The sequence below is a fragment of the Eretmochelys imbricata genome, chromosome 10 (genome assembly GCF_965152235.1).
Source record: "Eretmochelys imbricata isolate rEreImb1 chromosome 10, rEreImb1.hap1, whole genome shotgun sequence".
Lineage (NCBI taxonomy): Eukaryota > Metazoa > Chordata > Testudines > Cheloniidae > Eretmochelys > Eretmochelys imbricata.
Window position 1 is genome coordinate 84,572,608 of NC_135581.1, and position 24,485 is coordinate 84,597,092.

General features: G+C 52.9%; 2 protein-coding genes across 2 annotated transcripts; one reads left to right on the plus strand and one right to left on the minus strand.

Moving 5' to 3' along the window:
- On the plus strand, positions 1 to 9,856 carry MFAP1 (microfibril associated protein 1). The gene is made up of 9 exons (XM_077828627.1): positions 1 to 200; positions 1,859 to 2,078; positions 3,465 to 3,594; positions 5,281 to 5,468; positions 6,088 to 6,196; positions 6,296 to 6,456; positions 6,778 to 6,937; positions 8,745 to 8,834; positions 9,024 to 9,856. The coding sequence occupies exons 1-9, from the start codon at positions 122 to 124 to the stop codon at positions 9,204 to 9,206; spliced, it is 1,320 nt and encodes a 439-aa protein (XP_077684753.1). The 5' UTR covers positions 1 to 121; the 3' UTR covers positions 9,207 to 9,856.
- Positions 9,857 to 11,141: 1,285 nt separating this feature from the next.
- On the minus strand, positions 11,142 to 17,645 carry HYPK (huntingtin interacting protein K). The gene is made up of 4 exons (XM_077828749.1): positions 17,442 to 17,645; positions 16,580 to 16,635; positions 15,427 to 15,478; positions 11,142 to 11,422 (listed from the first exon to the last, which is right to left on the minus strand). The coding sequence occupies exons 1-4, from the start codon at positions 17,625 to 17,627 to the stop codon at positions 11,327 to 11,329; spliced, it is 390 nt and encodes a 129-aa protein (XP_077684875.1). The 5' UTR covers positions 17,628 to 17,645; the 3' UTR covers positions 11,142 to 11,326.
- Positions 17,646 to 24,485: the final 6,840 nt, after the last annotated feature.

Here is a 24,485-nt window from a genome sequence, read left to right on the forward strand (position 1 = left end):
TTTCCGGTTCCGGGTCTTGGCGGTGATGCCGTGAGAGGGTGGTTCCGGTTCCGGGGTGGACGGTTGCCGGAGGCTGTCTGCGGTGTCCGTGGGTCCCGCGTTTGGGCCAGAAGCTGCCGCCATGTCGGTCCCCAGCGCCCTGATGAAGCAGCCGCCGATCCAGTCCACGGCGGGGGCCGTGCCCGTCCGCAACGAGAAGGGTGAGAGCGGCCGGGGTGCGGGGTGTGGGCCCGGGACGGGGGGGTGTCGGGCTCAGCCCGGGGTGTGGGGGGTGGCGTCTCAGGGGAGGGGGGGGCGTGTGGAGACGGGGGGGGTGTCGTCTCACGGGACGGGGGGGTGGAGACGGAGGGGTGTCGTCTCACGGGACGGGGGGGGTGTGGAGAAGGGGGGGTGTCGTCTCACGGGACGGGGGGGTGTGGAGACGGGGGGGTGTCGTCTCACGGGACGGGGGGGGTGTGGAGAAGGGGGGGTGTCGTCTCACGGGACGGGGGGGTGTGGAGACGGGGGGGTGTCGTCTCACGGGACGGGGGGGTGTGGAGACGGGGGGGTGTCGTCTCACGGGACGGGGGGGTGTGGAGACGGGGGGGTGTCGTCTCACGGGACGGGGGGGTGTGGAGACGGGGGGGTGTCGTCTCACGGGACGGGGGGGTGTGGAGACGGGGGGGTGTCGTCTCACGGGACGGGGGGGTGTGGAGACGGGGGGGTGTCGTCTCACGGGACGGGGGGGTGTGGAGACGGGGGGTGTCGTCTCACGGGACGGGGGGGTGTGGAGACGGGGGGGGTGTCGTCTCACGGGACGGGGGGGTGTGGAGACGGGGGGGGTGTCGTCTCACGGGACGGGGGGGGTGTGGAGACGGGGGGGGTGTCGTCTCACGGGACGGGGGTGTGTGTAGACGGGGGGGTGTCGTCTCACGGGACGGGGGGGGTGTGGAGAAGGGGGGGTGTCGTCTCACGGGACGGGGGGGTGTGTAGACGGGGGGGGTGTCGTCTCACGGGACGAGGGGGTGTGGAGACGGGGGGGGTGTCGTCTCACGGGACGAGGGGGTGTGGAGACGGGGGGTGTCGTCTCACGGGACGAGGGGGTGTGGAGACGGGGGGTGTCGTCTCACGGGACGGGGGGGGTGTGGAGACGGGGGGTGTCGTCTCACGGGACGGGGGGGTGTGGAGACGGGGGGTGTCGTCTCACGGGACGGGGGGGTGTGGAGACGGGGGGGTGTCGTCTCACGGGACGGGGGGGTGTGGAGAAGGGGGGTGTCGTCTCACGAGACGGGGGGGTGTCGTCTCACGGGACGGGGGGGTGTGGAGAAGGGGGGGGTGTGGTCTCACGGGACGGGGGGTGTGGAGAAGGGGGGGTGTGGTCTCACGGGACGGGGGGGTGTGGAGAAGGGGGGGGTGTGGTCTCACGGGACGGGGGGGGTGTGGAGAAGGGGGGGGTGTGGTCTCACGGGACGGGGGGGTGTGGAGAAGGGGGGGGTGTGGTCTCACGGGACGGGGGGGGTGTGGAGAAGGGGGGGGTGTGGTCTCACGGGACGGGGGGGTGTGGAGAAGGGGGGGTGTCGTCTCACGGGACGGGGGGGTGTGGAGAAGGGGGGGTGTCGTCTCACGGGACGGGGGAGTGTGGAGAAGGGGGGGGTGTCGTCTCACGGGACGGGGGGGTGTGGAGAAGGGGGGGGTGTCGTCTCACGGGACGGGGGCGTGTGGAGACGGGGGGGGGGGTGGGCCCAGCTGGGTGGGCCAGGTGGGTTTTCCCCAGCGTTAGTTGCTCTGGTGTCTTGGGAGCTGTGCCCTTTTTGTCCTGTGGTGCTGGGGCGGTGAGAAGCACAGGTGTGCAGTAACCCATCCCCCTCCCTCCTCACAGGTGAGATCTCCATGGAGAAGGTGAAGGTGAAGCGCTATGTGTCGGGGAAGCGGCCAGACTATGCGCCCATGGAGTCGTCGGATGAGGAGGATGAGGAGTTCCAGTTTATTAAGAAGGCAAAGGAGCAGGAGTTGGAGCCAGAGGAGCAGGAGGAAGATTCCTCCAGTGACCCCCGTCTGCGGCGCTTGCAGAACCGCATTAACGAGGATGTGGAGGAGAGGTGAGCTCCTGTCCATGACAGCCCTGGCTTAGTCAAAGAGAGAGACACAGCAAGTAGCATCAGGCCCACCTGCCCTTGAGAGACCCTTACAGCTGTGGCTTTACAGTCACCTTCGTTATGTTTTCGGCAGTTTCTCTTTGTGAAAGACCGAGCCTTTGAAGCTGACTCTGCCGACATGCTGTCCAAGGCACTGTAAACAAACTGAAAATACGAAGAAATATATGGAAAGAAAAGGTTTTCTCTCAACTTTTTGTTATGATAACTAGACTTTGCTTGAGTCAGTTGTAGGGATGCATTTTTCAGGTGTGTAACTTTTTGAAGTGTCCTTTTTATATATTCCCCACATCTTAAATAGAGGGGTACAGGAAGGAAAAAACAGCCCTACACATTGTCACAAATAATTCTTTAGATGTAGGCTAGGGCAATTAGTCAGCAAGTTCTGAAAGTGACCATAAATAATACAGCTAGCTCCTTAAGGTCTTAACATGGGGAGGAAAGCAAAATCTATAAAACAGGATAACATTCTTGTATGGAGATAGGGGGACGTCATGTTACTGCATCTAATTGGGATAGACAGATGAGTAATGTTTGTTTAATTCACCTCAAGTCACTAATTCATGTCTACGAGGAATATTCATATCTATGGGTCAGTTCTAGCATTGCCTCAATATTTACAATTGCTAATGAAGACGCAGGATCCCAGTGGAAGCTGCATTTGCTAAGGTGGGATGAACAGAGGTGTCTATTCCTGAGCAATCCAGCTACTGGATCTTAAATGTCACCGTGTAAACCAACCTTCTGAGAATAAATGTTACTTTTTCCAAACTTTGCTGCTGTAGCTCTGCCTGCAGCCTAGGTGCTCAGACTGCCAAGGAGAGTAACCCGTGGTTTGCACTGGAGCAGCATGTACATAAGTGCTGTGATTGTTACTGTCTCGTTATATTTCAGACACTGGTGGGTCTAGTCATGTTTTTTAGTTACCTGAGTATTTGAGATGAATGCATGTTCAGCTTGGCATGCTGAGATACACCTTTGCTGTGATTATTGGGCTATAACAGTGGGGTTAGGAGGGTTAGGACAGGGTCATTGTGGGGTTGGAATGGCTTGAGAATTCCTGGCTGGCTTATAGATTTTAAAGTCAGAAGGGACCATTATGATCTAGTCTGACCTCCTGCACAACGCAGGCCACAGAATCTCACCCACCCACTCCTGTAACAAACCCTTAACCTATGTCTGAGCTATTGAAGTCCTCAAATAGCTTGGATGTGTATGTATGGGGACTTCAGTTTGAAGCGCCCCAGAGCATTTAGATGGGCTGTGGCCTACGGTTGCTGCTTTATGGCAGTTGAATTGCAATGAAATGTTAATTTTGGTGTCTGTGCATAGACTCGCAAGGCACCGCAAAATTGTCGAGCCAGAAGTAGTTGGAGAAAGTGACTCGGAGGTGGAGGGAGATGCCTGGCGCATGGAACGGGAGGATACTAGCGAGGAGGAAGAAGAAGAGATTGACGATGAGGTATGTGCAGAGCTGCAAATGTGCTGGAAGCACCAGTTCCCCACGCTCTCTCAGCTGAGTTTCCACAGGGTGGGGTCCAGCTTCCTGCAGCTCAAAGCAGTACCAGATCCATGGGCAGATGGGTCTGGCTAATATGTGAACGAATCTGAAAGAGGTTAACTGTCTGTCTACAGATGGCCTCGACTTGCTATTTGGGTTACATGGGATAAGTATCATAGGATGAGAGGGAAGGTCCTCTCATGGATCAGTAAAAGATATGAAACAAAGGGTAGGAATAAATGGTGCGTTTTCACAATAGAGAGAGGTAAATAATGGGGTCCCCAATACTGGGTTGTGTGCAGTTCGACATATTCATAAATAATCTGAAAAAGGGAATGAACAGTGAAGTGGAAAAGTTTTCAGATGATACAGAATTATTCAAAATACGTAAGTCCAAAGTTGACTGCAAAGCGTTACAAAGGGACCTCAGAAAACTGGATGAGTGGGCAACAAACTGGCAGAAGAAATTCAACAATTGATAAGTGGAAAGTGTAATGCACATTGGAAAAAATAATTCTAACTACACATGTATAACGAGCTTTAAATTAGCTGTTACCATGCAAGAACTTTGAGTCTTCGTGGCTAGTTCTCTGAAAACTTCATCTCAGTGCACAACTGCGGTCAAAAAAGCGAACAGAATGTTAGGGACTATTAGGAAAGGGATAGATCATAAGATCGAAAATATCATAATGCCACTCTATAAATCCATGGTACGCCCACACCTTGCATACTATGGGCAGTCTGGTTGCCCATCTCAGGATATAGTGTAACTGGAAAAGGTTCTTAATGGGCAACAGATGATCAAGGGTACGGAACGGCCTCCCTACAAGGGGAGACTAAAGAGACTGATGCTGTTCAGCCTAGAAGAGAGACGACGAAGGAGGGAGGTGATAGAGGGTTATAGGAGCGTGACTGGTGTGGAGGAGGTGACTGCAGAAGCATTATTTACCCTTTCACATAATACAAATGCCTTATTAAATTAATAGGCAGAACATTGAATACAACAGGAAATACTTTTTCACACAATGCACAGGCAGTCTGTGGAACATGTTGTCATGGGATGTTGTGAAGGTCAAAAGTAAAACTGGGTTAAAAAAAACCCACCTAGGTAAGTTCCTGGAGGACAAGTCTATCAATGGCTATTAGCCAAAATGGTAAGGGCTGCTACCCCTTGCTCGGGGTGACCCTAAATCTCTGACTGCCAGAAACTTGTTGGGGAAGATGGGGTGGATCTCTCCAAAGCTCCCTGTTCTGCACACTCTCCCTGAAGCTCTGGCACTAACCACTGTCAGAGACAGGATACTGGTCTGGCCCAGTATGGCAGCTCTTATGTGCAGATGTCTCACCACTGGCCTTGCTGTGGGAGAGAACATTGGCTGAAGCCCACTCTGGTTTGCATGGTGAGGTATGCAGAGCAGTGGATCAGAGTGTGGCCTCTATGGAACAAGGAATCAGTACTGTTAATGCCAGTAAATTCCATCCATTTCACCCACTGAATGAAGGAGTTAGAATGGACTTAGGGCCTCTGCCCCTCTCGGGCTTTCCTTGGGGCAAACATCCTCCCCCACCCCTCTGCAAGAGAACTGGGGGTGAGTGGAAGGTCAGTAGTTCCACTGACTCCCTTTGGGTTTGGTGTGCCTCAATTAGGAAATTGAGCGTCGTCGTGGGATGATGCGCCAGCGAGCCCAGGAGAGGAAGAATGAGGAGATGGAGGTGATGGAAGTGGAGGACGAGGGCAGGTCTGGCGAGGAGTCTGAATCAGAGTCTGAGTATGAGGAGTACACAGACAGTGAGGATGAAACAGAGCCACGGCTCAAACCTGTCTTCATCCGCAAGTAGGTGGCGTACTTTGCTGTTGGGGGGTGGGGGATTGCTCACACCTGAAGGAGGACAGAATGCCAGCCTAGACGGAAAACGTGAAGGATCAGCCGGTGCACAGAGAAGTGGTGCTCGAGTTCGTTCTCATGTAACTGAGAAAGCAACTGGGGCACATGCTAATAGCACCTCAGGTTCTATCTGCAGGTCAGGTGCCGGCTCGGCACAGATATGCAGCATTTGTCTGTGTAATGGAGAGTCTGGGTGTGATAGATTCCAGGCAGCTGTTGTTTTTAGTGTCTGACCCTGCAGTGTATGCAAGCTGGATGGGCTCAGAGTCTCTTCATGGTACTAGCTGTTATTTTTGGGTTGGTGCCACTCAATGGTGATAGGGTGATTGCCAGTGAGGTGCAGAGTGCCACAGGAAATGGTTCTCTCCCCAGATCTGGGGGTGTTAGAGGTCGCTCGGAAAGTTGCTAAGGCAGCTGGGCCTGGAGCAGCACCAGACAGGTGAGGATCCCAGGGGCAGACACTGACTCCAGAGGAGCGAAATAGCCAGTGCTGGTGTGGGACTTCGAGAGGGATGGGTCAGGTGCGGTGGGAGAGGGAAAGAAGCCTGTGATGGCCCCTCTGTTCCAGGAAGGATCGAGTTACAGTCCAGGAACGAGAGGCAGAGGCTGTGAAACAGAAGGAGTTGGAGCAGGAGGCAAAGCGGCTGGCGGAGGAGAGGCGGAAGTACACGCTCAAGGTAATGGGGGACTGTCCAGTGGGGCAGAATATCTGTGGGAGGGGGAGAGGGTTGGTCTGCTTGCAACAGGCTCAGTTCCCAGCTTGGTCCCCTCTGCAGATTGTGGAGGAGGAGACTAAGAAGGAGCTGGAGGAGAACAAGCGCTCGCTGGCTGCCCTGGAAGCGCTTGATACGGACGACGAGAACGATGAGGAGGAGTACGAGTCCTGGAAAGTGCGTGAGCTGAAGCGCATCAAACGGGACCGCGAGGAGCGAGAGGCGTAAGTGCTGCTGCAGCCTGGGCTTGGGGTTGAATGTCTCTAGTCCCTGACCCAGAAGACAGCGGCCACCAGGGGGCATCTTCCCCTCCCCATTTCCTGCTCTGTCTGCGGCCTAAGGCAGAGCAGAGGGCACCCGGTCTTAGCTCCTGGAGGGACAGGGCATTTGGTGCGTGCCCCTGGAATTTAGTGGGTTGAATTGCTTCCTGGAGCTTCAGTCTCTGGCCAGGGATGTGAGTGGGACAAGCTTTCTGTCCTCTGGGCAGAGCAGAGGGCATGGTGAGAGTAGGGCTGGCTCTAACGAGCTTCATGCCTCCTGCACAGACTGGAGAAGGAGAAGGCTGAGATTGAGCGCATGCGGAACCTGACGGAGGAGGAGCGCCGTGCTGAGCTCCGGGCCAATGGCAAGGTCATCACCAACAAGGCAGTGAAGGGCAAATACAAATTCCTGCAGAAGTACTACCATCGTGGGGCCTTCTTCATGGTGAGTGACTGCTGGGGCCCTGCTCTGTGGCAACCACGCCTGGAACAGTGCATTCCGTTCTGGATGCTTCAGGGGAAGGATTGGTTTAAGGGAAAGATTACAAGGGCTACAGCTGCATAGTGGCAACACAGCCACCGAAGAGTGTGTGGTGTCAGGAGATCAGGATGAGTCTGCTGTGTTTGACAGGTGTGAATCCCTAAGAGGGGGAAGGGTGTGATTTGGGCTTGCCTGAAGGTGAAGTTACATTGAATGCCAGGAAGCTTCCTAACAGTGAAATTGATTGTCACTTGACCTCCTGGGGGGTTTTCTCATGCATCCACTAATACAGGGGTGCTCAAACTGAGGGTCGGGACCCCTCAGGAGGTTGTGAGGTTATTATATGGGGAGTCACGAGCTGTCAGCCTCCACCCCAAACCCTGCTTTGCCTCCAGCATTTATAATGGTGTTAAATATATTAAAAAGTGTTTTTAATGTATGGGGGGGTCGCACTCAGAGGCTTGAAAATCACTGCACTAATACCTCTCTGGTAATGACTGACAGATCTATGTGGATGTCTCGTCACTATTTGATCTCATATGGCCCAACACTCTTTCCACTCCCCCTTTCTCTGTCATTGTCAACCCAAATCTCTTCCCTGGCATTCAGGCCCGTAACCTGGGCTGATTTGTGTCTCCTCCATGTCCCACACATCCAGAACTTGCTGCTGTTTCCTCCACATCTCTAGAATCTGTCCTTTTTCGTTTCTACCTTTACAACTCAAACTCTCCTTGAGGCCCTCATCACTTGCCATCTCGCTGCAGTGACAGCCTTCCCACGCTGCCTCCTGCTGCCTTACGAAGTGTTGGTGCCAGAATCCATTGCCTTGTCTGTTCTATGCATGCTGTCCCCCCTGAATCCCTCCACTGGTGCCCTTCCTTTACTGGATCCTAGGCAAGCTTGTCACAGCTGTCAGAGGCAGAATCAAGTGGCCTGTTGTTTTGTCACTTCTGCCACATCATTAAAGCTAGCCTCATCTGCCCGTCTCATAAACAGACCCCTGCTTCTGCTGGCTGCACACACTGCCCTTCCTGAGCTCATCCACAAAGCCCCTGCCCTCAAGGAAGCTGTGGATAAATTGGAGAGGGGTCAGAGAAGAGCCATGAGAGTGATTACAGGATTAGAAAACCTGCCTTATAGTGATAGATTGAGCTCCTTGAGTCTGTCTGGTTTAACAAAGAGAAAGTTAAGGGATGACTGATCCCAGTCTATAAGTACCTACCTGAGGAACAAATGTTTACCAATGGGCTCTTCAGTCTAGCAGCAAAAGGTATAACATGGTCCCATGGCTGGAGTTTGAGACTGGACACATTCAGGTGAAAATAAGGGCCTTGGAATCTGAATGGTGAGACCCCTTGCACACCTGCTTACATTTTGTTGTCTTGTGTATCCCAGGACTCTCCCCTTATGCTGTGACCTTTCCCTCTAACCTAGTGCAGCGCCCCAGAGCAGGAGGGTTGTAGGATGTTTGGAAAGTGCCTAAAAGCTACAAGAAACAAATGTGGTGGGAGGTTCTTTGCTTGCTGTATTTGCCACTGGTCTGAATAAAGCCCTGAAATATGGACTGTTGAGGCTAATCATGTTCTAGACCCTGGAGATGGACTAGATGGGACACAAGCCTTGTCTCCAATTTCTGTGATTCTGACACAAGGAGGGAATCTTGAGTGTTGTTACCAGGACTCTTTGAACTATGCTGTTTGTGAAGAGTGTCCCTACCTGGTTTCCCTGGGGGCTTACTATAAATGACTGCCGCATGTCCGTCCCTCCCTAGGATGAAGATGAGGAAGTGTACAAAAGAGATTTCAGTGCCCCCACACTGGAGGATCACTTCAACAAGACCATCCTGCCTAAAGTCATGCAGGTGTGTGTGCTGGAGATGGGCTTAGGGGAGTTGGGTGGGCTCTCAGCTAGCAGGGCCTTAGAGGGCACCTGTGCTCTGGGGTGACACGGAGGCTTGGTCCACAGTGGAGCAGTGGTGCCGTGTACTCTGAGGATGCTGCAGGTCCTGCTTGCGGGGGGGTTGCTGCTCACACAATTTTTTTCTCCCTAGGTCAAAAACTTTGGGCGCTCTGGGCGGACCAAGTATACACACCTGGTGGATCAGGACACAACCTCCTTCGACTCTGCCTGGGGCCAGGAAAGTGCACAGAACACCAAGTTCTTCAAGCAGAAGGCAGCCGGTGTGCGGGACGTCTTTGAGAGACCATCGGCTAAGAAGCGGAAAACTACCTAAGGGAGTGCCCAGGACAGTGTCATGCTACTGACAGCAGGGCGGAAAGGCACTTGTCTGCCATGGGTCCTAACCCTGCCAGAAATCTTGCGAGTGCGTTGGGGCATAAAGTGCACCTGTCTTGGCCAATTCCTTCTACTCTCCATTTGTTGAGCTGGGTGTTGCATTCTGTACTCCAGCGCTGAGCTCTCACCATTCTGCCTGGTAACCTGCGCGGGGCTGCACAGACTTTCCACCTGGCTCAATTGGAATTAGAGGAAAAGTCCATCCTTGTGCTAGGCTGGCCAGACCCAGTGCTGAATGGCTTTCGCCCCCACCAGCCCCAAGGAACTAGACAGCTTCCCAGATTCCCACTGCCAGAGGGCAGCAAATTCCCAGTTCTCTTGGAATTAGCAGCAGGGTCCTACAGGCTGCTCCAAAGTATCTCCCCACCTCTGCACAACACCCCATCTACAGTTGGGAATGTAGTTCCCTTTTGTTCTCTGGAACAGCTGTAACAGTCTCCTCTGCCCCACCTCTGAGGGGCTTCCAAGTCTCTTTGGCCTAGCCCTCTGCTTGGCTCTAGGCTCCCCTACCTGTACAGTCGGGTATGGGGCTCTTCCAGGCCCTAAGGCACAAGACCTGAGTTTTGATTAAAAGCTGTTTTCTCACAAGACTGGTGTTGCTATCCCTCTGGGGGAGGGAGGGGCACGTTGGTGGCTGAAGCAAGGCACTCTTCCTTCTCTCGGGGCTGCGGGCCTCAGCTCACAGCAGGTGCAGGGTTAGGGCAGTTGTGCTCACTAAACCTGCTGGTGTACGCTGGATGGAATCCTGGCTTTGAGTGAGGAGGTGACTCAGCAGCTGTTCCCTTCAGCCCTGCCTGCTACAGCTGTGTATCCCAGCACTGTTTCTGCTCTCCTTTGGGGGGTATTCTGTGCTGGTGCCCTGGCTTTGTGCTATTCGGCTGTTAGAGCTACAGCCCACCATCTCCTCTGGGAAGCAGCTTTCTCACACCAAGCAGTCAGTGCAGGCAATAAACACAAATTCCCCACAAGCCAGTCTTGGCCACAGCTAGAGACTGAAGAGATGCTCTGCCCCTCCAGCAGCTATTCAGAGCAAGGGTGAACACACAGCCCCCTAACTGGGCACAAGTTGAAGCTAGTTTTCTCTCTCGCCTTTCAACTCTACACTGCCTTTAAGAGCCAAGTCCCTGCTGCCAGGACAAGTTTTTTAACAACCAGGCTTGCCAGGGGGTTTCAGTAGGGAGCTGTGACCCTATAAAGCAGCCTGTGAGGTGTTGAAACCAGGGGCATGCTCTGAGTCAGCCAGAACCTCCCCTTAAATTAACCCCAGACATGTTACATGGCACACACCTCAGGGCTTCTAGCATGGTGTAAATAGAGAAGCTTGAGAAGGTCTCTGCCCTAAGACCATGTGGTTTTAGGAGCTGACAAAAGGGGAAGATAATATGGGCTTAATGGAGGAAAGACTGAAGCCAGTGGAGCTCAGATAAGAACTAGAAAGGCTCTAGACTGCAAGCCTGTGAACAGCATGGAGAGAAACAGACTTGGGGGTGATGGAGCAATATAAAGGCATAAGGGAATAAAGTTTATATCAAAGAACCATTCAGCAGGGGTGGGAATGCTACCCCATCTCTTCCTTTTGAGAGCTCAGCCATTGTTCTCTGAAGGGGGTTTAAGTGAACACTTCATTCAGAAAATGCTCCCTCAGCTCTGTACTCACCACCCTGGTGAGCTTTACAGGCCAGATCTCATGTGTCTCATTTCTGACACCATATTCATTCCTAACACAGCAGAGCACCATGTGACACAGGTGTGCAAGTAGCCTGCCATCTACAGAGAGCACTGTGGTCAAAGTTGTCTACAACAGGTGGATGGTAGCACACTCTTTCAGGCTTCTCAGAGCCTGTTCATAGCTGCTTTACAAACTGCATCCACAGAAGGTTACAGATGTCTTTATTTCAATAAGTTAATACATGTAGCATCTGACCAGTCTCACTCTGTCAAACAGTTATTAGGAAGGCAGTGCACATGGCAGGGGTGACAGCACATGACATTTCATGAAGTCCCAATAAGAGTCTTCCTCCCTCGTTCCCTTCTCAAAGTGGTCCAGTAGGAATGTGGTTAGTTGGTGAGGGTGATCAGAGCCTCCACCACGTTGCCCATATGTTCTCGCAGACTACGCTCCGCTGCTGCCCGAGAGATCTCCATCTCATTCATCTGCAGGGAAGGGAGCAGAGATAAGAGATGCTGCACAACAGCACACAAGAAAAGGGTTGGACTCAATTAAGGTTTGGTACTCCAGCATTACTGAGGCCTCAAACAAGAGTATGAGTCACACAGCTGCTGCAGAGTCCAGCTACTGTTCCTGGCCTACTACAGTGCAATGCAGCAAAGCAGGGTGGATAAAAATCAATGATTTGTAAAAAAGTTTTTGATAGGCTTTTTCCTCAAAAAGCATTTTATCTAAAGATAGTTTTAATTAAGATACATGATAGCTCAAAGATATCTCACTACGGAATAGGGATTATTAATTCTATAGTATGAGAATATATTCATGCAATGTTTACAAAAAGTTTTGTAAATGAGTTCCCATAGTTCATGGATTAGGGACCCAATTTTATGGAGTTCCAGGGGCTTCTGTATAGATTATTTAGGTTAATGTTTCTATATACCCAATGGGACTCAGTGCTCAGTCTAGAAGATACCATCAGAGATTAGTTTTGCAGTTCTCAAACTGTGGATTTGTGTCTCCAGAGATAACATGCTTGTTAACAGCAAAAATGTTTATAAATATATAGAGGTGAGAAACAACAGACCTCAACCCTATTGTCCCTCTACAAATTTGTGTACACAGAGTCAATCCCTTACCTCTCTCTAAAAGTGCAAAGTTTCAAAAAGTTCAATGAATAGAAGATTGTTGGGGGGTGGAATAGATCTGGACAAGGAGAAGAAGTCTGGAGATAAATGTGAGAAGGGAGGGAGAGGCAGTAGAAACAAAAGTGAAACTGTTTGAGCAGCATATTCCAAAGTCTTGAGATCTTGCTGAGTGTAGCCTTCTTTGATTTGAGATCTACCCTACTGTTCTCTCACTAGAAGGGAAAACTCATAATGGCAGCAGGCCGTAAAAGAGACCCAGTTTGGGAATATTTTAATGAACTTCCTCTACCTGTGGGTAAGACAGGCATGCGTGCAAAATGCAAACAGTGCAACAAAGAAATGCAAGGCCTGGTTGCCCAAATGAAACAACACCATGAGAAATGTTCCTTCTCAGGAGGAAGCTGCATAGATGATGATGAAAGGCACATGTCTGAACATGCAGGATCTTCAGGTTGATAAACTTTTTTTATTTCATACTTCTTTCTTAAGGACTGCCTGTCTTCCTTCTGGACTATTCTTGAATTCTCATGTTTGAGCAAAAAATATAGCTGTTACTCTATGATACTATCATTTTAGATGCAGTTGTGATAAAAATAAATAGCTGAAACAGGCAGATCTTCCTTTTACAATTTCACCTTTAAAGTAGTACTGAGTGTCAGTGAATGCAATGAGTAACACTAAATAAGCAGTATGGTAATAATAATTAAATAACGGCATGGGCTTATTTTGTTTAGGAGAATCCATCCTCAACATACAGGATTCTGAAGACTATCCACCTTCAAGATCACCCTCATTTTCTATAGTTTCAGAGTTATCTGCCAATGACAGTGTTTCAGTCACATCATGTATGTCACATAGCCACAGTATATCTATCACCTGTAGCAAAAAGAAAAAAAAAAATCTCCATCATCCAGAAACAACCATAGATAAGTTTGTGATAAGAACCAGCAGATTATAAAAAGAAGTAATTGATGAAAAAATTGCCTGATTTGTTTATGCAACAAACTCTCCTTTTTCTATGATTGAGAACCCACACTTCATTAACATGGTTCAGTCATTAAGACCAGGATACAGTCCACCCAACAGAGCAGATGTCACAGGCAAACTGTTGGATAAAGTGTATGAAAGAGAAATTGAGCAATGTGCAAAAGGTCTAGAGCAAGGGTAGGCAACCTATGGCACGTGTGCCAAAGGCGGCACGAGAGCTGATTTTCAGTGTCACTCACAGTGCCCAGGACCTGGCCACCGGTCCAGGGGGCTCTGCATTTTAATTTAATTTTAAATGAAGCTTCTTAAACATTTTAAAAACCTTATTTACTTTACATACAATAGTTTAGTTATATATTAAAAAGACTTATAGAAAGAGACCTCCTAAAAATGTTAAAATGTATTACTGGCACGCAAAACCTTAAATTAGAGTGACTAAATGAAGACTCGGCACACCACTTCTGAAAGGGATGCCAACCCCCTGGTTCAGAGGGTAAAACTGTTAACCTGAGTCTCGAAGGGTGGAGCAATGTCCACAATGATCCTGTTGTATGTGCTTGTGTGACAACAAAAGAAGGGAATGTCTTCCTTACAGAAACAATTGATATATCAGGAAATGCACACACAGCAGAATACTTACAAGAAGTAGCAGTAAAAGCTATAACAAACTGTGAAAAAAAATGTCTAGTACGCAGCTTGGTCACAGACAATGCTGCAAATGTATCCAAGATGAGAAGAAATTATTTAGAAGAGAGTCCCAAGCTAATAACAGGTTTCAGAGTAGCAGCCGTGTTAGTCTGTATTCGCAAAAACATACGGTTGCAGTGCTCATTTGATGCACCTCCTAGCCAAAGACTTCAGTGTTCCTGAAATAAAGACTAATGTTGTTGAAATTGCAAAATACTTCCATAACAACCACTTTGCAGCAGCTGCTCTGAAAAAAGTGGGAGGAACCAAGCTAACTCTCCCACAAGATGTGCGATGGAACTCAGTAGTGGACTGTTTTGAGCACTATGTCAAGAACTAGCCTAATCTGATGACTGTGAACAAAATCGTGAAAAAATAAATAGATGTCACTGTCACAGCCAAAGTTCTCAACATTGGGCATAAGAGAAATGTTGGACACATGCTGAGTACCCTGAAGCCTATTTCCGTAGCCTTGAACAAAATGCAGGGAAATAGTTGTTTTATTCCTGACGCTGTTGAAATTTGGAAGGAATGGAGTGAGATCTTTAAAAGAGAAATATGCAGTGACAGAGTTAAATTACAAGCATTAAAAAAAAAAGAATGGGACAAGCACTATCTCCAGCTCATTTTCTTGCAAATATTCTCAATACTTGGTACCAGGGTCAAACCTTAACTGCTGAAGAAGAGGAGTTGGCTACGACATGGACATCCAGCAATCAGCCCTCCATAATGCCAACTATAATAAACTTCAGGGCTAGGGGTGAACTATTCAAGAAATATATGTTTGCTGACGATGTTTTAAAGAAAGTCACACCAGTGAACTGGTGAAAGTCAGTTAAGCACTTGGTTTCAGAGCCTCTTGAAGTGATAATCTCACTAACAGCAGTAGCTTCTTCTGCCAGTGTAGAAAGAATATTTTCTTCCTTTGGACTAATTCATTCCAAATTGAGAAATCGTTTGGGACCTAAAAGATCAGGAAAGCTTGTTTTTCTTTTCCAGATTGTGAACAAACAGGAAAATGAAGGTGAAGACGACTGAGTTAGCCACAGAAGCCAATATTTTAAGTTGACCTGGCTGACATTGTCAATTTAATTTTTGGTTTAAAAAAAAATTAAACTATTTTAGTTAAAAACAATTTTAACAAAAACAAACCTTATTTTAAAAAACTTAAATGTTTAACTAAATTCAAAAATTCATATGCTTGTTTTGTTAAAATATTGTATGTTTGCTGTTGAAGAAAAAAATCCAGAATACATAACGTTGTTGTTTTAGTTAAATAAAACAATTTAAATGTCTGTCTGGTGATGTTCTCTTCCTAATACAGCATGGCAAAAAAATCCTCCAAATATTAATGATTAACCTGTTGAATTGGAGATAGTTCACCTCAAATATCCATTTCAATTACCTTTGGTAAATGAAATAAACCAAACAATCATTCATTTTCTGATATAGCTGTAAAACTAATCTGAAAAGTTTTCAATATAAATCACTTAAAAATGTATAGTGTGTTCCGTTTAAAAATGAAACCTACATCTCTCTCTGAGTTGTGAAGAATATGTATTAAGGTTATAACAACCAACAAGAATGCATTTTTATGTAGAAATCCACAATTAAATTGAGTCTTCCTGACTAGCGATTTAAATCAAATCCACCCTGCCTTCCATACTCACAATCAGTTCCAAATCTTCTTTCTTGATAGTAACTTTTGCCAGTTCCTTTTCCCTGTAATAAAAGGAATCAGAACATCAAGCACCAACAACACAGGCTCCAGACCAACTCAGTCACAACTGTAAAGTACAATCAGAAAGCTTGCAGCAACTCCTTGTTGAAGCATAAAGCCACCAGTCCTGAGACTGGACTTGGCCAGGCAGGAAGTTTAACCAGAAAAACTACCCTGGTCCCCTAGGCCAGTGGTTTTCAAACTTTTTTTCTGGGGACCCAGTTGAAGAAAATTGTTGATGCCTGCGACCCAGTGGAGCTGGGGATGAGAGGTTTGGGGTGTCGGAGGGGCTCTGGGCTGGGGTGCAGGCTCTGGGCTGGGGCCAGGATGAGGGGTTTGGGGGGCTCAGGGCTGGGGCTTGGGAGGGGGTCAGGGCTCAGGGCTGGGTGGTTTGGGGCTCCACGTTTGGGGGGGGTGGCGCTCAGGGCTGGGCAGAGGGTTGGGGCACGGACTTACCTCCGACAGCTCCCTGTCAGCGGCACAGCCAGGGTGCAGAGGCAGGCTTCCTGCTTGTCCTGGCACCATGGACTGCACTGTGCCTGATGCGGCCAGCAGCACGGCCAGCTCTTAGGTAGAGATGCACAAGCAGCTCTGCAGGGCTCTCGCTCACAGGCACCACCCCCTCCAGCTCCCACTGGCTGTGTGGAGCTGGTGTCTGGGGCAGCACACAGAGCCCCACGGCCCCCCTGCCTGGAAGCCAGACCTGCTGCTGGCCGATTCCGGGCACAGTGCGGTGTCAGAACAAATAGCAAGGCAGAACCACCGACAGGACTTTTAATGTCCTGGTCAGTGCTCACCAGAGCAACCCAGTGCCTTACATGTGACCCGCACTTTGAAAAATGCAGCCCTAGGCCTCCTGAAGAAGCTTCTGCATGTGCAAAGCTAAGTCACCTATTGCTGGACTGACTGGCTCAGGAACTGAAAGCCCTGCTTGGCATGGACCAGAATTGTCTGAGCTTCAGCTCCAAAGAAGCTATTTTAACCTACAGCAACAAATAAGGCTGATCCTTAACCTGTGGCTGCACTGGGCTCAGACTAGGGCATGGGGGTTGCGTCTCAAAGCTCTATGCTGGAAAGGGGCAAGAGGTGCAGGGAGCGCTTACCTCTCTTGTTTTGCTTTCTGCTCTCTGGATCTTCGGTCTCCAATCACGGACATGGCCTGGGCAGGAGGAGCAGGGACGGTTACCTCCAGCACACAGAGGGAGAGATCTCCCCGCAGCCCAGGAAGGCAGCACAATCACTTCAGCATACACTACCAGGCCAAGCTGAACATCTTCCCAACACCCCGACCCCGAGGAGCCACACGCTGCAGCCTCTCGGGCTGGAATCTCAGGCCACTGCCAGTGGGTGGGGAAGAGCCACAGGCAGCTTCTGCCCCCCAGCTCCAGGGTCAAGTTCTGAATGGGCCCCCCACGCGTCCCCACCCCCACGCCCGGCCGGCCCCTCCTCCACGCCCCCCCAGGCACCGCGCCCCGCCCCGCTCCCCCGGCCCCTCCCCACGCCCGGCCGGCCCCTCCTCCACGCTCCCCCAGGCACCGCGCCCCGCCCCGCTCCCCCGGCCCCTCCCCACGCCCGGCCGGCCCCCCCTCCACGCCCCCCCAGCCCCTCCCCACGCGCCCCTCCCCCACGCCCGGCCGGCCCCCCCTCCACGCCCCCCCAGCCCCTCCCCACGCGCCCCTCCCCCACGCCCGGCCGGCTCCTCCTCCACGCCCCCCCAGGCACCGCGCCCCGCCCCGCTCCCCCACACCTCCCCACGCCCGCGCCCGGCCGGCCCCTCCCCCACACCTCCCCACGCCCGGCCGGCCCCTCCTCCACGCCCCCCCAGGCACCGCGCCCCACCCCGCTCCCCCGGCCCCTCCCCACGCCCGGCCAGCCCCTCCTCCACGCCCCCCCAGGCACCGCGCCCCACCCCGCTCCCCCGGCCCCTCCCCACGCCCCCCCGCTCGCCCCGCCCCCCGCCCGCACCGTCTCCAGGTTCGAGCTCTGAATCTCCTTCTCCTCCGCATAGTCCGTGACCCGCTCCAGGTCCGCGGCGCCGCTGTCGTGTTTCCGGGGCTTCTCAGCCGGCCGCCCCCCGGCCCCGTCCGCGCCGCCCCCGGCGCCGTTCGGCTCCGTCTCCAGCTCCAGCTCCACGTCCCCCTCCGCCGCCATCGCGTCGCCGGCCCCGGACTTCCGCTTCCGGTCACGAGACTTGGACCAGTCGCGGCGGCGGAACCAGCGAGACGCGCCCGGCGGGACAGAGCGGCCGGGCGCCACCCGCGGCCGGGCGGGGAATAGCGCCCGGCGCGCGGCCGCTGGGACTCGGGGCTCGCCCGTGGCATCAGCCCAGGCCCGTCTCTGCGGGTGCGAAGGAGCGCGGCGGGTGGGGGCCGCGGGGACACAGGCCTGCCCGGAGCCCCCTCCCGGGGCACCGCGGGACGGGCTGGTCGTGGCGCAGGGCACCAGCTGGCCCTGCCCCGCTCCCTCCGGACTGGGGATTGCACCGCGGCGAGCCGGTCCCCCACCACCCCGACTCGGTATCCCACCGCTACCACCAATGAGACTCGGCCCCCCACCGCCCCGACTTGGTATCCCACCGCTGCCACCAATGAGACTCGGCCCCCCACCGCCCCGACTCGGTATCCCACCGCTCCCACCACTGAGACTCGGCCCCCCACCGCCCCGACTCGGTCCCCCACCGCCCCGACTCGGTATCCCACCTCTGCCACCAATGAGACTCGGCCCCCCACTGCCCCAACTCGGTATCCCACCGCTCCCACCAATGAGACTCGGCCCCCCACCGCCCCGACTCGGTCCCCCACCGCTCCGAGTCAGTATCCCACCGCTCCCACCACTGAGACTCGGCCCCCCACCGCCCCAACTCGGTATCCCACCGCTACCACCAATGAGACTCGGCCCCCCCCACCGCCCCGACTCGGTCCCCCACCACCCCAACTCAGTATCCCACCGCTCCCACCACTGAGACTCGGCCCCCCACCGCCCCGACTCGGTCCCCCACCGCTCCGACTCGGTATCCCACCGCTCCCACCACTGAGACTCGGTCCCCCACCGCCCCGACTCGGTCTCCCACCGCTCCCACCACTGAGACTCGGTCCCTCACCGCCCCGACTCGGTCTCCCACCGCTCCCACCACTGAGACTCGGTCTCCCACCGCCCCGACTCGGTCTCCCACCACTGAGACTCAGTCCCCCACCGCCCCAACTCGGTCTCCCACCGCTCCCACCACTGAGACTCGGTCTCCCACCGCCCCGACTCGGTATCCCACCGCTCCCACCAATGAGACTCGGCCCCCCACCGCTCCCACCACTGAGACTCGGTCCCTCACCGCCCCAACTCGGCCCCCCAACGCCCCAACTCGGTCCCCCACCACCCCGACTCGGTCTCCCACCACTCCCACCACTGAGACTCGGTCCACCACTGAGACTCGGTCCCCCACCGCTCCCACCACTGAGACTCGGTCTCCCACCGCTCCCACCACTGAGACTCGGTCTCCCACCGCCCCGACTCGGTCTCCCACCGCTCCCACCACTGAGACTCGGTCCCCCACCGCCCCGACTCGGTCTCCCACCGCTCCCACCACTGAGACTCGGTCCCCCACCGCCCCGACTCGGTCTCCCACCGCTCCCACCACTGAGACTCGGTCCCTCACCGCCCCGACTCGGTCTCCCACCGCTCCCACCACTGAGACTCGGTCTCCCACCGCCCCGACTCGGTCTCCCACCACTGAGACTCGGTCCCCCACCGCCCCATCTCGGTCTCCCACCGCTCCCACCACTGAGACTCGGTCTCCCACCGCCCCAACTCGGTATCTCACCGCTCCCACCACTGAGACTCGGTCTCCCACCGCTCCCACCACTGAGACTCGGTCCCCCACCGCCCGACTCGGTCTCCCACCGCTCCCACCACTGAGACTCGGTCCCTCACCGCCCCGACTCGGTTTCCCACCGCTCCCACCACTGAGACTCGGTCTCCCACCGCCCCGACTCGGTTTCCCACCGCTCCCACCACTGAGACTCGGTCTCCCACCGCCCCGACTCGGTCTCCCACCGCTCCCACCACTGAGACTCGGTCCCCCACCGCCCCAACTCGGTATCCCACCTCTCCCACCACTGAGACTCGGTCCCCCACCGCCCCGACTCAGTCTCCCACTGCTCCCACCACTGAGACTCGGTCCCCCACCGCCCCGACTCGGTCTCCCACCGCTCCCACCTCTCTGAGCCGGTCTCCCACTGCTGCGACTTGGTCTCCCACCGCTCCCACCACTGCGACTTGGTCTCCCAGTGCTCCCAGCGCTCCGAGCAGGTCTCCCACCACTCCAAGCTGGTCTCGCACCACTCCCACTGCTCCGAGCTGGTCTCCCACTGCCCCGACTCGGCATCCCACCGCTCCCACCACTGCGACTCGGTCTCCCACTGCTGCCACCACTCCCAGCCGGTCTCCCACTGCTCCGACTCGGTCTCCCATGGCTCCCGCCACTGCAACTTGGTCTCCCACCACTCCCAACGCTCTGACCCGATCTCCCACCACTCCCACCGCTGCGACCCGGTCTCCCACCGCTCCCACCGCTGTGACCCGGTCTCCCACCGCTGCGACTCAGTATCCCACTGCTCCCACCGCTCTGACCCAGTCTCCAACCGCTCCCACCACTGCGACTCAGTCTCCCACCACTCCCACCGCTCCGACTCGGTCTCCCACCACTCCCACCGCTACGACTCGGTCTCCCACTGCTTCCATCACTCCAAGCCAGTCTCCCACTGCTCCCACCGCTGCAACTCGGTATCCCACCGCTCCTAGCCTGTCTCCCACCGCTCCCACTCGTTCCTCACTCAGGGCACGACTGAGGCTACGACTTGGTCACAGAGGTCATGGAATCCATGACTTCCAAAGACCTCCTTAACTTCAGCGCCAGTGGCTGGGAGCTGTGAGGTAGCCCTGCCACCTGAGGCAGCGGGCCCCCAAGCTCCCAGTTGCCATTGGCAATGGGGGTACCTTGTAGTTCCCAGCCCCCGTAGATGGGGGAGTACCCCACAACTCCTGGGAGCCGCTGCAGGGCAGGTGGATCCCAGCAGCTCCCTGGCCACTGCCGCGTGGCAGAGGGACCCTGGCAGCTCCCCACCGCCACCGTGGGGCAGGAGGACTCAGCAGCTCCCCTCTGGGGTGTGGGGCTGGGGACACTGGAGCTCTGAGCCCCCATGGATGGTGGGGACCCCAGAGCTCTCAGGTGCCCCACAGCTGCCTGGTCCCTTCCCATTTTATCATGGATATTTTTAGTAAAAGTCAGAGACACATCACGGGCTTCCGTGAATTTTTCTTTATTGCCTGTGATGTGTCCCTGACCTTTAATAAAAATATCCATGGCAAAATCTTAGCCTTAGCTATGACCAGTGTGTTGCCAGTAATTACAAGTTACCACATGGCTCTTTGTAAGCAAGCACCTTTATTCTTAAAGTAAAAGCATCACATATCAAAACACAAACCAGATTTAAACACACCAGGAATCACCCATCTTCCTGAGGAATCTGATAGGCCAGTGTCCCTTCCAACCCTTCAGCAAGGACTGGGCCCTCCAAGGGACGCAGTTGTAGTAAGATGAAGCCCTGAAACATAAACCCTTATATCAGAGGCCTGGTATGAGGCCTAAGGCCTGAGCTAGAGTAATGGTCAAGACTTTGCTAACGTAAAGCAAAGTTAAGCTGTGAGCCAGAGGCAGGCCCTGCTCACAGAAGCTGGCAAGGAAAGGGCTGATGTTGCATAAGGATATGCTGTTGCATAAACCTATATCTAAAGTGTATTGGATACCAGAGCCATACACAAATGGTACAAGAACATTCTTATACCATCCACATAGATAACAAGGACAGGGGTAAAAGGCTAGTATGATGGATAGAGTTGTTTTGTTCGAACCAACATGTACAAGGTGAGAGGCGGCACTTTACTGCACAGAGGGGTTGCACCTCAATACGTCAGGAGTGATGTGTAACTTGTTTGTACCTGTGTATAAGATGCATCCCTGGAGCGGTGTCTCTGTCTGGCCTAGGGAGCAGTGGAGTGTCCCACCACTGACTGAGCTGTGTCCATTGCCAGGGGGCACATATTCATAGTATGTCCTGTAGAGTCTGAGGGAAACTATTACTGTGCTTTGTTTGACAGTAAACCTGGCCGGGTGCCTTCGTACCTTACTAGAGTCCGTGGTCTTTGGGATTCTCTCGGGGTCTGCTGTGTCGGCTATCTGCACAGAGCTGGGGCAGCACACAGAGGGAACACGCACGCAGCCGACGGTTATTAACTTTGGATAGAGCAGAGCACCACACCGGTAACTCTGACAACAGCAGTCACGTCCATATGCTGAATCAAAATGAAGGCCCCATCCCGTGTCAGTTCAAGCTCATCCTTTTATACTGTCACGCTGTCTGGAGTGGGAGTGCCAACCTCAGGGCAGACTGGCAAAAAGCAGCACAGACTCCCCAAACTGGCGGTGTGTTCTATCATTAGATGTGAACTCCTGCATCACTGGGACAGTCTTGCCATGGAGTCCCAGACAGTCCCCATGGCACTCCAGTCTGTCTTGCCACCCAGGTGACCCCACCTTTGTTATAAATGGTCATTTACACCAAAAATCACAAAATATTCAGGTTGTTCCCAGTCCCAAGAGACCAGTCACTTATCCCAGGTCAATTTGTACCTTAGATCTCACACCAAAGGCAATGCTGGTAGCCTATCCTATAATAAACTAATTAAGGATTTATTAACTATGAAAAATAAATAAAAGTTTATTTACAGGTTAAAGCAGTCAACATATATACCCAAATGAGTTCAGTCTATAGTCCCAAGAGGTAACAGAGATGTAGCAATCTGTCAGCACTGAGTGTCTTTAGGGCTGGGGATCTCTGCTTTTTGTTTCTTAGCTCCAACACTTGTAAGCATTCAAACAGCAAAGAGATGAAAATTCTTCATGTCCATTATCTTTATTTCCCTCTTCAGAACTCAAGCTGGTGGGATGTGATCTCTCGCACATAGCACCTTGGCGGGTGTAAGAGGGCCATTAAGCCAGCCTTTGTGTTGTGATGTTCCAGAATGGCCCGTTTAGTCTTGATAGTTCTGGATGGGCGGGGGAACCACTTTTCCTGTCTGGATTCACAAGTTCAGAACAGGCACTTTTTACAGTTATTTAAAGCAACCTTACATGTTACCTTGTAGCGCAGGATACAGACACTACAAGTAAGATTAATGCATGCAGCAATTTACAAGCAGTCTAAATACTAAACACATTCTTACAAGTTCAGCACCCATCTTGAACAATATATAAGCTACTCTGGTTTCCAGCTATGAATTTGTCTGTGCTCAGCGGATGCCTACAGCCTTGGCAAGGGCTGGCCCCTGGTTTACTAGCCTCATATATACCAAAAGCCCTTTGTCTCCTACTCTCTGGCAAAATCCAGCTTGCACCAGTGTATGCAACCCAGCCTGGGGGTGGAGCTTCCAGGCTCAGGTGTAATCAGCCCTGATGTTATTTCCTGGAGGAGCAATGCTAGCCCTCCCCCATGGGGTAGAACACAACCCTACATAAACTGTCATCAGTTTCATACTGTGGTTCCAATATCTGTCCCCCGCATAGGTCCAGTCTGATCCTTAATAGGTGGAGACTGGCTTAAGACTTGGAGCAGAACGTGTACCGTGTCTTAGTATTCCCTTTTGTTGCATTAACTAGGGTTACTGAATATTCTTGTTCTCTATAGAAATGCCCAACCCCTTCTTAGCCACAATGACTTCCTGTGGCCATGAGTTCCTCAATCTATTTACAGGTTAGGTGACATAAGTTGTTTCCTTGCCTGGGTTTTAAATTGCTCACCTTTCAGTGTCACTAGGGCGTTCCCTCTTTGTTGTGTTATGAAACAGGGAGAACAGATGCTCCCAATCTGTCTGCTATAAACTTTTATCACAGCCTCTCTTATTGGTCCCCTCTCTAGAGTATCATTCCAGGCTCTTCAATCTGCATTCATAGGGCAATTTCCTCAGGCTCCAAATGTTCTCACCACCCTTCTCTGAGCCCCTCTAGACCCCTCTAGTTCTGTGATGAGGTGACTTGGGTGTGCACAGGATCCAAATGAGGCTGCTCCAGATATATATATATATATATATATGTATTAGAATATTCTCTGTATTATTTTCCATCCCATTCCACCCAAACATCTGTGCTCTTCTGACTGCAGCTACGCACCGAGCCAGGTGCTCAGACCCCAGGTCCCTTTCTTGCATTGATACTAGTAGTTTAGAACCCGGTCAGGTGTAAGCGTTTTCCCTCTGGGTACTTTACTTTGCACTGATCACTGTGGCTTCGTGTGCCTGGTGCTGTCCATTCCCCAGGCTGGAGGGGCACAGGGCGGGGAGAGCTGGCACTGCTAAAACGATTGTTGTAACGGGTTGAAATTGTGGCTGCTGACCCTGGGTTCAGGGCTGTTGGTCCTTGACCCAAGGAGCTGACTTAGTGACTATTTCTCCAGTGCTGATGTGGTACTGGGACCTCCATCAGCAGCTCTCAGACGGCAGCATCTGCGTCCCTCTTCCACAGAGCTCAGCCAGGCACAGCGCAGGGGGAGGCCAAAAGAGGCTCTGTTCTCCTTGTCTGCACCAGGCATCTCATATGGTCCTTTGCATTCTTCGCACTTTCTGGAGGTGACAAACTGCCTCCTGCGCTCGCTGTCTGTGCTGGCAGGAGCAGACTCCTTTCCAGGGATTGCTAATCTCTCTATTTCTGCTGGGTAAGAGGGTTAAAGAGACTGATTTGGTTCCCAACTTAATCACTCTTGATGGAAAGACAAGAGTCAGCAAGAGATCATGGATGGGGGCGGGTCTACCAAGCCTCAGCCAATCACAGGCTGCTTTCTAATTGGCTTCCACTTTGGATAGTTTTTCTGAAGCAGGGAGGTGTGGGGGGCGTTTGCCAGTCTCCTCCTGTTCTACAGGGATGTGCTGTTAGCAGGACAGTCAGGCCCAGACAGCCCAGGACTG